The 11,399-nt window shown below is 44.0% G+C and overlaps 2 protein-coding genes across 2 annotated transcripts; one reads left to right on the forward strand and one right to left on the reverse strand.

Moving 5' to 3' along the window:
• The first annotated feature begins 640 nt into the window (after positions 1-640).
• LOC108030452 (uncharacterized) lies at positions 641-9,932 on the forward strand. Its single transcript, XM_017103345.3, has 6 exons — positions 641-1,017; positions 7,103-7,242; positions 7,315-7,472; positions 7,781-8,441; positions 8,969-9,335; positions 9,401-9,932. Exons 2-6 carry the CDS (start codon positions 7,135-7,137, stop codon positions 9,403-9,405), a joined length of 1,299 nt encoding a protein of 432 aa, XP_016958834.1. The 5' UTR covers positions 641-1,017; positions 7,103-7,134; the 3' UTR covers positions 9,406-9,932.
• Positions 9,933-10,072: 140 nt separating this feature from the next.
• LOC108029963 (fibrinogen C domain-containing protein 1-like) lies at positions 10,073-11,350 on the reverse strand. The gene is made up of 2 exons (XM_017102465.3): positions 10,310-11,350; positions 10,073-10,245 (listed from the first exon to the last, which is right to left on the reverse strand). Exons 1-2 carry the CDS (start codon positions 11,104-11,106, stop codon positions 10,113-10,115), a joined length of 930 nt encoding a protein of 309 aa, XP_016957954.3. The 5' UTR covers positions 11,107-11,350; the 3' UTR covers positions 10,073-10,112.
• Positions 11,351-11,399: the final 49 nt, after the last annotated feature.

Genomic DNA, 11,399 nt, shown 5'->3' on the forward strand with positions numbered 1-11,399 from the left:
TGTATTTTAAAATAATATAATAAAATAAGTGTTTTTTTTATTAATTAATTAAGAAATAATATATATTTTTTTAACTACATACTTGTAACATATTTTGATTTATTTAAAAAAAGTAATATCTATTATAATATATATTATATAAATAAATTTTAAAAATTTATAATTGTTCAAAACGTCTTCTCATTTATTTAGTGATACTATCACAAAGAGCCAATATTTTACTTTCACCTTCAAATTACCAACTTGGCATTTAAAACTGATTTGAATATCAATATTTGAGAACAAAGAGTTAAAAACGAGTTGCTTAAAATGAACAAGCATTAAAAAATCAGATCTTGTTTTGCGAAGAAGCTTTCACAGAATCTTTCAGAATCAGAATCATTGTTCTTGAAGAAGCTTCTTAGGGATTCTTCAAGTATCTCCGAAGTCTGCCTTCTTCGACAGTCGGCAGGCGTCTGCGAGCGTGGAGAGAAGCTGGCTTTCAGAGAGCCCTCTTGGCAACCGTGTTTGCATTCGCGTTCGCTGGAAGACCGAGCCGCGTTTGGGGCTTCGGCCGGGGCGCTTCGGGCCAGTTTTGGCCAACAAGTCGGGCTGTCTTGCTGTGGGGCTCACCGTTAGCCGAGCAGTCGAAACACGCAGCTTGAGGCGAGCGGTTCTTGCGCGCGCTTCCCAACCGCCTAACCATTTAACGCCCTAACAGCGAGAAGCTACTAACCCACAGCAGAGGCTCAGTAGAAGTCGCAGTCGCCATCGTAATCGTCGCGAGCGCAGAGTTCTGAGAGTGTTGTGCCCCTAGAGACCGAAAGACAAATCTGAAACAAAAGCAAAACAATACAAGAAATAATAGCGAAGTATTTACAAAATCAAGCAAAAAACAGTACGTAGCTGAGGAGGAACCTGGCTGCTTGATCGATTGTGGGTGTCACGAGTACCAGTCTGATTCGCACTCGGGAATAAATCCAGCACCGATCGAGGGACTTACGGATACCCAAGCAACGCAGTGCACTTCGAAGCAGGGTAAGTCATCGTGTGCCATCCCCCATCGCGACCTTGACATTTGTGGAAATTGATTTTGTCGTTCGCCGCTAATTGAAATGAATGCACGCTCAAGCGGAGAGGATCGTTTGATTGGCACTTAAAGCGCTGTTGTACAAGCATCTGGCTGCAAAATTGTCCAAGTCGAGATTTTAGAGCGATGAGCGGACAGCCACAGGTTTTAATTAGCATTCTGTGGTGTCTTATAAATAAACATGGTTTTATGGTGGATGTGCTAAACGCCAAAGGCCACTGAAACGCGCTGTCCATGAGTGTGAAATAAAGGCAAAGCCAGGCTGAAAAGCTACAGCCGCGCTACATGGCAGTACATATGGCTGTATAGTGGGCCAAAAGTGTGTTAGCATGTAAATTACAAAATCAAGTTCGTTGCCTGAGTCTTTTGTTTGCGCCTGCACAAAAGGTTCTTTGGCGCGGACATGGAATGGAAACCGAGTCAAACCCAGTTGGCAGTGCGGTGGAAAACTGTTCAACAACCTTCCCTGGCCCTGGGAAAACCCGTTCGCAATCGCCAACGCATTCGAAATGCGTGTGCTTAATTTACACGAAGATTAGCATTAACGTTGATATAATTTCATATTTTTATTAGCCAAAAAATGTCGGGCCAGTGCGGCTCTCGGCCGCTTGCCTTGGCCAGAATTTATGAGCGATGTAATCTCCACTTCGTCTGAAGCATTCAATGCATACGAATGCGAAATTCCCGAAAAGTGAAGAAGGCTGCCGCGATCTTGTGATTCAGCCAAACTATATAGTATATGGTATACAGTATAGTATCGGCCCCATCTTCCGGGGGTCTTTGGCCTATTCGCCGCTTGTTTTTGTCCCGGCCTTTGTTATGGATTCGCCATTCCCTCATCTGGAGATCTATGTAAACAGAAACCGAAACAGACTTATTTGCATGCCAAACGAAAGCCCCTAATTAGGACAGCCGCAGAGGGTCTTGGCCTGGCCCACATTCGAGGGCCATTTTGGCCAGGCACTCGAGTCGCTCGCCCCTGAATTATGTCCACTTTGGCTAGAATTTTACACCCAATTATCCACGCAATTGTTAATTACGCATTTGATTGTGGCCCGGCGACGACGGCTCAATTTCAAACCGAAGCCGAAATTAATGAACTCTAATTAAGCGGGGTGAAAAATACTATATACGAGTATATGGGTATGGGAAATACGAAGTATACGAAATTCGAGCGGCCTTTGTTCAAGTGCTTACGAGTCGAGTCTTTTCCTGCTCTTTGATTGTGCTTCGGCTGCATTGTACTTGCCGCTATTGATTGGCATAAATCGCTTTGAAGAGTTTTCATTTCCATGATGTAATTCGGCGCCGAGTGTTTGTCATGAATCACGGGCAACTGCCAATTATCAATTGCAGCGCTGGCTGCGAAATGCCATTAGCATAGGCAAATCGAATCGATGACTAACCACGGCGATCGAATGTCAGAGAACACCACCAGTCAGATTTTAATTAGCCGAAAGCAGCCAAGACAAGTCAAGTCATCTTCAACCTGGCAGTATTATCTTGACACCCAAGAGTTCTGTGCGCCACTTGTCGAGGCCTAAGAATAGACCGGTGCCAAGGCCCGAAACGTGCCTGGCCAAATAAAAGCCGAATTTTTGCAAGTAATTTGAACATTAAAAACAATGTCGGGTAATAATAATCTCTCAATGGCAACAGCAACAAAAGCGGAAGTCAAAGCCACACGAAAGTGCTGTGCAACACTTTTGTTTTTTTTTTTGGTTTTTCTGTTTCTTTTATTATTTTTTGGACGCCTTCCTGGCACGAAATAGTTTGGTGAGAATTGCAAATTCTCAGCACTGCAATGGGAGAGAAATAAGTGAAAATATTATGAAAGGCGCCGAGACGGCAAGTGAAAATCGGAATTTATAATTTTCGTGTGCCGATTTTCCAACCGCAAAAACGGTGCCCCGAGCAGCTGCCACTGCCACTTTTGCTGCTGCTGCTGCTGCTGCTGTGGCAGCATTTGCTGCAATGGTGATGCAATCATCGGCTTGACATGCACATCGAGTGACAGAGCAGACATTGCGCATACGCCGCATTGTGCAGAGCCCCGCAAAGATGAAAGCCGAGTGGGGAGTCGCTGGCCCGCAAGCAGAGCATCTCCATCGCCATCTCCGACTCGGAGTCTGAATCTGAATCCGAATCCGAATCAGAATTGGAGCAAGTGAGCAGGCCCACACAATGGCGCAGCCCCAATGCCCTAACTTTCCAACCATAAATCCAGCGAACGGGCTCAGATGCGAAGATGGGTGCCAAGATATTAGCATTTAACTAAACCAAGTTGCGCGATCAAGATGGGCTTCAAAAGAAGCCTTTGACAGATGGCTGGAGATACAATGATTGCCAAGAGAAATGGCACATTTACAGTCAGCTTCTAATTAGCAGTCAGATGAGAGCAGAAATCTTGAATTTATCAATCTGTGAAGGGTTAAAAATATCACATCCTGAGATCTGCTCAATAAATTTGGTCGAAGGTCAAGTAAATATTTTAAGCAAAGAAAATTTATGGGGCTTTAAAAATATATATATAGAATTTAAGTAGAAAGATATTAAATCTGCAGTGCCCCAAAAAAGAACTACAAAAATATAATCGTAAGAACAGTAGGTACGCAAGATGCAAGTATTAAAATGGGACAAATGGATAAATCTTGAATAAAAATCTATAAATTCAAGCATCTAGGGAACTTCTTAAAAATATGTATATCAGGGAATGGTTAAATTAACACAAATATTTATTCTATTTAATTATTATAGACTCTAGAGTCTATAGAGAAAAGGAATAAATTGTAAAATTGCGCATGCCCAACAGTTACCCTACCAAATACTCTACTGTAGCTACAGACTGTGATCGTGGATCTGAAGACCCCCCCATGATTATGACACTCACACGTGCCCAGCGATTTGGGCGTCCAAGACAGACTCTTCATCCATGAGTTCCTCGCTTGGATGTACTTGCATGTTGCGTGCCCCTACATACATACATGTGTACAGTTTTTTCATCATCATCATCTTCTTCCCCAGTAACAATATGCGATTCAATTTTCATTTTCTTGCCGCTGGCGGGGCTTGTTTTGTTTTGTCGCCCTGCTCACATGGAGACGAAAAATAAGTGCCAACTCGTAATAATGTAAGCCACAGATGCCCGCGTTGTTTTTGCTGTTAATGCTGTTGTTTGTCGACTGACTTTTGTTGCGTTGCTTCGAAAGAGCAACAAGTGCACAGCCGCCCGCGACATTGTGCAAACAATTTTATTCGATTTCTTGTTTTGCTCAGCATTTAAATCATTATGCCATTAAAAGACAATCCCGGGCGGTGGCAACCGAAAATAAATGTAAAATTAAAATGTCTCATTTTCGGCTGGCCGTTGAGTGCTCATAGCAGGCGTTGATTGAAATCCAAAATGCACACATTTTATTGCCAGCAGCCCCCAGAAGCGAAAGTAAGGGCACAAATATTGCTTTCGATGATAAATGTCCGCGTATAAAAGCCCCCCCGCCAAAAAAAACCTGCTCCAGCCGGACATGTAAACGCATGGGCCAAGAATGCGAACTCCAGTTTCGGTTCAGCTCGGTTCGGTACACTTTCAAGGCTGGCCGGGGCGTCAAGAACTTGCAGAGACCGTAACGGCAGCCGAAAGCCAAGCTGCCTTACATCTGGGCGTGGGTCTCCAGATGACAAGTCACTGCTGCACACGCGCTCCCATTCGAAAGGCGGCGGAGCCCGGCAGTGCAGAATGGCACAAGCCACAGAGTTGCGCAATTGCAACTGACTCACAGCCATGGCTATGTACTCGTTGCTGCCAATTAACGAAGTGCTAAGCTGCTTAGCGAGCGGACAAAGGAGCCCGGGCCGCGGAAAGACTTCCTTCTGCGCCACGACCTTGGGGAACTGGTACGGCTGGCTATGTGGTTCTATAAACCGCCAATAAACTGCGTACTCACGCACAGAACAGTTGCCGCGCTGCTAAAAATACACTCGCCGCGACCTTGCGGGGCTTACATAATTAATTGCAAGCGGGCTTCGGCATGCGGAAAATGGGCTGAATCGAAAGACTCAAGGCACGAACTTGACGGGCAGAGGAAGACTCCTGGCCTGGCACTTGCTGCAGCTCCCAAAGGGCAGCTCTTCTTTTTTGAAGCCACCGCTTTGTTTGTTCCCAAAAAAAACCAAACAAGCATGCCGAGCTGCGAGTTAATAAATCAGCAAACAAGATTAATCATCTGTTCTGCTGGCCCTGTAAGAAGCTTTTATTACTCAATGCAGTTTAAACTGTTCATAACCAAAGGCCAGCTAGATAATTAAATTTCATATCCCCGTCTTTGCACACAGACACACGGGTGAGTGTGGTTCTCGTTGTTGTCGAATGCGATCATCGCCAAAAAATCAACATCACGTTCGGCATACAAAAAGATTTTATATACTTATTAGCCAGGCGGCAGCAGCAGTAGAAGCGGAGAAGAAAACAAAAACCAAACCGAACCGAACCTCGCCGGCGGTGGTGAAAAGAACGAAATGTTATGCGTATATATTATACAATATAAAACCGTCTGTCAAGAGTAGAAAAAACCGAAGCCCATTGACGTAGGAACGCCGCAAAACTTAATCATATCGCTCTAAAATAGAAGATGAAACACACAGAACTGAATGTTGCTCTTGGGCTTTTGACTTCCAGGCGAGAAGAGGTCAAGTCGTGGCTGGGCAATGATATCTCGGTGATATTTGGCCGTCATTAACAGCGGGGCCCCTGAGTCATGAATGAAAGTCGCGTGGGTTCTAATTAAGCAAATGTTTGCCAATTCACAGGGATTCTAAGGGTATCAAAGGGCTATTGAGCTTGACTCTCTACTAACTTACTTACAAGACCTCAGACTTGCGCTCCCCAGAACTTTTCGCCGCATCTCTCATAGATTTCTCAGAGCCGAAAAGTGTCAAAGTCTTTGGCTCGTGGGCGTGTCTACATGGTCTTACAGAATATTATTCGCCATAAATCTTGACGATTGGCCAAAGAGAAAACCAGTTATAATTTGAAATTTCTTTCTGGCCAAAAAACGGATCTTCCAGACACAGAAGTGCGTGACATCTATCAGGTTTTATGGCCATTCTCTGTCCGTTAATTAAAGAACCAACGCCAACGCTGGGCGAATAGAAAGCCAAAGTCGGCGGCTTCAATGGATTGGGATCGGTGTTTGTGAATGCTCGACGGGAAACTCGATCGCTGGCCATTAGAGAACAGCCTGCAGTTCTGGGTAATTTGGAAAACATTTAAATTAGGCCACGGAAGGGGTTGCCATTAGGAAATGCCGGGCATGTAGTGCCCTTAATTCGAGCACGCTCAGATATGTCGCCTAGGAATGGGATTGGGAATGGGAAGGCGAAGCTAGAGTTACCCGGGCCAGACTCACTTTCATTGCCACTCGTCGCAATGGGAGTATGTGACACACATTTATTGGTAAATCGCATTTGGCCCGCCATTAATGCCAATCACGTGGCTGACCGCCAATCCACCTGACGGCGGCCACCACTACTGGATTTTGTCACACCGCGCTGACGGCACTGCGGTGCATAAGCAAATCGGACTGACTTTGAAGAAAAACCCCAAATGGCCAATTGAAATGCCAAGCCAGTTGACCTGACGACAACAAAAATAACAAAAAAAATTAAATGCAAAATGCGAGCAGTGTTCGACAAAGTGTTCGACACCAAACAATTGTCAAGGCATCGCCGGCACTCAATTAGAGGCGGTGACATTGGTGATTGGTGTTCGATACAAGGAGCCATCTACAAAAAAACGTACAAATATAGCCAAATCCCAGGAACACCCATTGCTACCATCCGTGCGCACAGTTCATTGGCCCGCAGATTGATTGGTCAGATTGCCTAATAATCTCTTCAGTGCGTGTCCCATTCGCCGGGGATTTAATTTCGACTGCTGGCCAGATCCCATCAAAGTCATTCGCACCCGCTGCTGGCGCTAGTTAATTGTCTCATAATTATTTTGTAATAATTTTGGAAAATGTTCTGCCGTTGCAGAGGAAACGAATCAAGCGAACAGACGGACCACGATGATTTCTCGCCGCAAGATCATATCGCGTTCCCTGGACAACTTGGACGCCATCGGGCAGGAGGAGCAGGAGGAAGACGTCTGGCACGATCGCGAGAAGCTCTTCAGGGTGCGTTCGCCATCAAGCCCCATTGGTACATTTGTAGTTTATTGACTTCCTATTATTGATTGCCTTCCGCAGGACCACATCAACGAGGTTCTGTCCAAGTGGGAGCAGATCGATGACGAGATCTGGGCCAAGATAATCGTCTTCGAGAAGAACCGGCGCGTGGCCAAGGCCTACGCCCGCTCCTCTGTGATAACCATCAACGGGTCCAAGAACGGGTTCGATGGAGTGCGGTGAGTTTGAGTTCCAACCACCAAACACCATTTATTTTATTCAGCCGAATTAAAAATTTCATTAAAGCCATTAGAATAACCAATGTAATTTAAACGAAAATTAGGAAAATAACAATCTGCCAACGGAATTTTATTTTATATATTTTTATAAAATTTAAAAACAATACTCGATGAACCTCAAAAATATATAGAATTGTATTATAAATCTCTAGAATATTATTATCGTATATTTTACCTACTTAGCCTATATAAAACAAAATGATTTTTTAAAAACCCACTTATTTATCCATATTATTTAAAATCCCCAGCATTGGCCTGAATGGCTTCGAGAACCCCATGCGCGATGCGGAGACTAAGGTGATCAAAAAGTCCATCGGCGACGGATTCAAGATCAAGATGGACGACACCGGCAACATATTCATCAAGCGGTACGGCAAGAGCAGCATCTACGTGAACAGCACCTCGCAGGGAAACGAGGAGACGGTGATCGGCGGCGACATAATCCAAATGCCGCAAATGTCCCTCACGGCGGGCACCTCCGCCCGGCTCTTCGACATGAAGAAGTTCCAGACGAACATCAACCGCGAGTTCGCGCGCACCTATCCGGAGCGCGGGAGGCTGGAGCGCCAGTGCCTGTCCGCCGTGTCGCTGGTCAAGTCGAACAACAATCTAATCAACTCCCCGGTATGGATTCTCGTGGTCAACGTGGTGGCCATGGACATGCTGAGGAGTCGCCTCCAGGCCGTGCCCAAGTCCCTGGATGCGTTGGGTGTGCGGGTTCCCCTGACGCACAGCAGCGAGGATCCCTACTCCACCATCGAGAGCCAGGTGGGATTGATCTATCCCACGCCCGCAGCCTCGGATGATTCACAAAACTCGCAGAATTCCCAGAACTCCAGCAGCTCCAGCAAGGGGCGCCGCAGCATCTTCAGTGCCGCCTTCCTCAACGAGGGTCCATATGTGCCCAAGGTAACTTCTTGTTTAGCTGGGCTTTTGAAAATTGAGCTCCTCAGTAGTGGGTTTCTTGAGGGATTTAAGAGGGTTGAGAATGGCACTTTTATTTATGTATTTATTATCGCCATAGATAATTCTTAAAATTCTTCTCTACAATTAATCAACTTAAATCTATTGTTGAAAATTTATTAAAAAAGATTCCCTAAGGGTTTGCCCAACTGAATCTTACGGTTGAAGGCTGGGAGTTATCCTATTATCCTATTATATTGATCAACTTAAGTCAATAGTTATTTGTGTGTAGGGAAAAGGTAATTACTTATATGTGTATATTAGTTGTACGCGAATTCTTCAATAGAAGTATGATTAACCTTTGATTAAGGTGACCAAATATTTGTAAAAGTAACAATTAAATTTTGTTTTTTACATAGCCAAAACAATTTTTTTTGTTTAGATTAGCAAAATTATGTGCATTATTTCTGAGTGAACTTGTTACTAACCCACCCTTGATAATAATATAAAATAAATTATTTATGCACTTTCAGCCTGATTACGAGGTTGGCGGATCGCTGGTGCCCATCTATGCGGACAAGAAGCGACAGAAGGGCAGCGGAGCGCAGCAGAGGAAGAAGCAGGACGACCCGTACTACTGCGGACTGCTCGCGCGGATCCCCAATTTCATCAAGTCCTCGAAGCAGCCGTGCCCCGGAGGAGCCAGCAAGCCCAAGAAGGAGCCGAAGGTCTCGCGCAAGATCTCGGCCCAGCACCAGCCGTTCCTGCAGCCGGCACAGCCCATTCCCATCGCCACCTTCCACCACTCGTACTTCCCCTACAAGCTGTATCCCCCGCAGCACCGTCTCTCCCAGTCGCAGATGTCCCTCTGGGACGCACGCAGTCTGATCAGCGCACACGGTAGGTCACCACCTCAAAAAGTCCCCTGAGGGAAGCCTTGTCTAAGCGCTTACTTTCATTTTCAGAATGATCACCCTGGCTGGCCCTATTTATTCATCGTCTAGTGTTAGTTCTACCATTACTTAGTCAAAGCCTACGATTTAGTATGGCCAGTGGAGGATCCAAAAAGCATTGGATCACTGGATCACTGGGACACTGGCTCACCGTGGAGTGCCCTTCGCTCAGTTTTGTGATAAATGCAGCGAAGTGCAGCCATTTAGCGTACCCACTTAATACGCACTAACCCTAATTAACCGCAGTTAACTTTAAGGCAAGCGGAGAGATTTAATGATTATGCAATTTGTAATGAGTAATTAAAATTTTGCCATAGTTTCTTAAATCGATTAAGACTGAGAGAATGTCCTAGAGCCACGAAAGGTACGGAGAGGTCGGCCGAGATTCGGGAGGGACTGAGAATGTCATAGGCAAATTAATTGCTACTTTAGGCGACTTCGATTTATTGTTTTATTTTTTATTTTTGCTGTACATACTTTCATGTGTAAATAAGTTCAAAAACATGTAAACATTAGTGTGCATTAAAAAAGTTTGAAAAGTCAATGTATGTGTTTCATTCTCAGTATTTGAAACCATGGTTTCCATAAAATCGAATGTCATGTGTGTAAGTTGTAGTTTCTGTGAAAATATTAAGTGCGCCCCAAATATATAGTTCATAAATATTGAAATATCCTTGACATAAATAAATATTTTAAGGGTTTCACATTTATTTACAGCACTGGTTTACTTGGACTTGGGCTTTATCATCATTTCAGCAAAAATTAGCGAGTTTTTGTAGCCCCGAAAAGCAGCCCAGTGAATTCCAATTCCATCACTCGGTGATATTCCATCTTTGTAGTACTTTCCTGTGAGCTTACTGAAATTATAATTGTTGTAAATAAGTAAAATTTAATCAGCTTATTTAATAAGAAAATAAATACCTCCAAAAACAATTATGGTACCACCAACCGCCGACAAAGTAATTCGCACAATTATAATTGTTTTGCGCTAAGTCATTGTCCCGGTCAACTGTGGTGAACGCCATTCCCTTATGTTGTGTAAAGGAGTCTCCGGCAGTTCCCGAATACTTTCCCACCGATGTAAGGACATAGTTGACCTGCTCACTCCCGATTTGAAATGCATCGTAGTGAGCATATACAGTGGTTCCATTAACATCCCCAAGCCTAAAGGAGAGCTCGTGTGGTGTATTCCAAGTCAGTTGGTGAAGTTTCTCAAGTCCGATAAAAAATTCTCCCTTTAGGTCGCCAAATCCATTCTTGTAGTCCACCCATTTTCGATTGAAGTCCTCTGTTCCTGGGGCCTGACGCCTTAAAACAACCATCCAGCCGGTCGAATTGCAGAAGGCATTGAAAACATCCATTCCGGGCTTGTTTATTTTGAATATGCCATTTGGATGGCCGGTGGGACACTTTTCTCTTCCATTACATGTGAAAAAGTCGTCTGTTAGTTTACTTATTTTTGTTAAATCGGACTTAGTCTGATTTTGTAAGCCATCTATTTCCATGTCTTTGGACGAAATCTTTGCACTCAGGTCCTCGATTCGTTTATTTAAGGCAATAATTTCATCATCCTTCATCTTCAGCTGCTTTGCCTGACCTTTTGACTTAATGAGATCGTCCATTTCTTTATCTTTTATTTTCAAAAGTTCTTCATATAATTTCAACTGTGCTTTAGCCTTTTCCAAAAGGCTCTGTAAATTATTTATATTCTCGGCCATAGATTTTATCTGGTCATCTTTCTGTTTTACCTGTATACTTGTTTCCTCAATTTTCAGATCCTTTAATTTTAAAGTAATGGCCTTCTTATTAAGTTCCACTACCAGCTTTATCCCGTCATCGAAGACTGCTTTGTGCACCACCAAACAATACTCCGTGCATTTTTCTTCTAGAGTTTGATTGGTTGATATCGGCGGAAAATACCCACCATACGCGAGAGATGGCTTCGTTAAACCCGAAATGGCCACAAAAAAAACCAAAAACTTGAATTGCATTATTATGTTGAATGCAAACT

The sequence above is a fragment of the Drosophila biarmipes genome, chromosome 2R (assembly GCF_025231255.1).
Source record: "Drosophila biarmipes strain raj3 chromosome 2R, RU_DBia_V1.1, whole genome shotgun sequence".
Taxonomy (NCBI): domain Eukaryota; kingdom Metazoa; phylum Arthropoda; class Insecta; order Diptera; family Drosophilidae; genus Drosophila; species Drosophila biarmipes.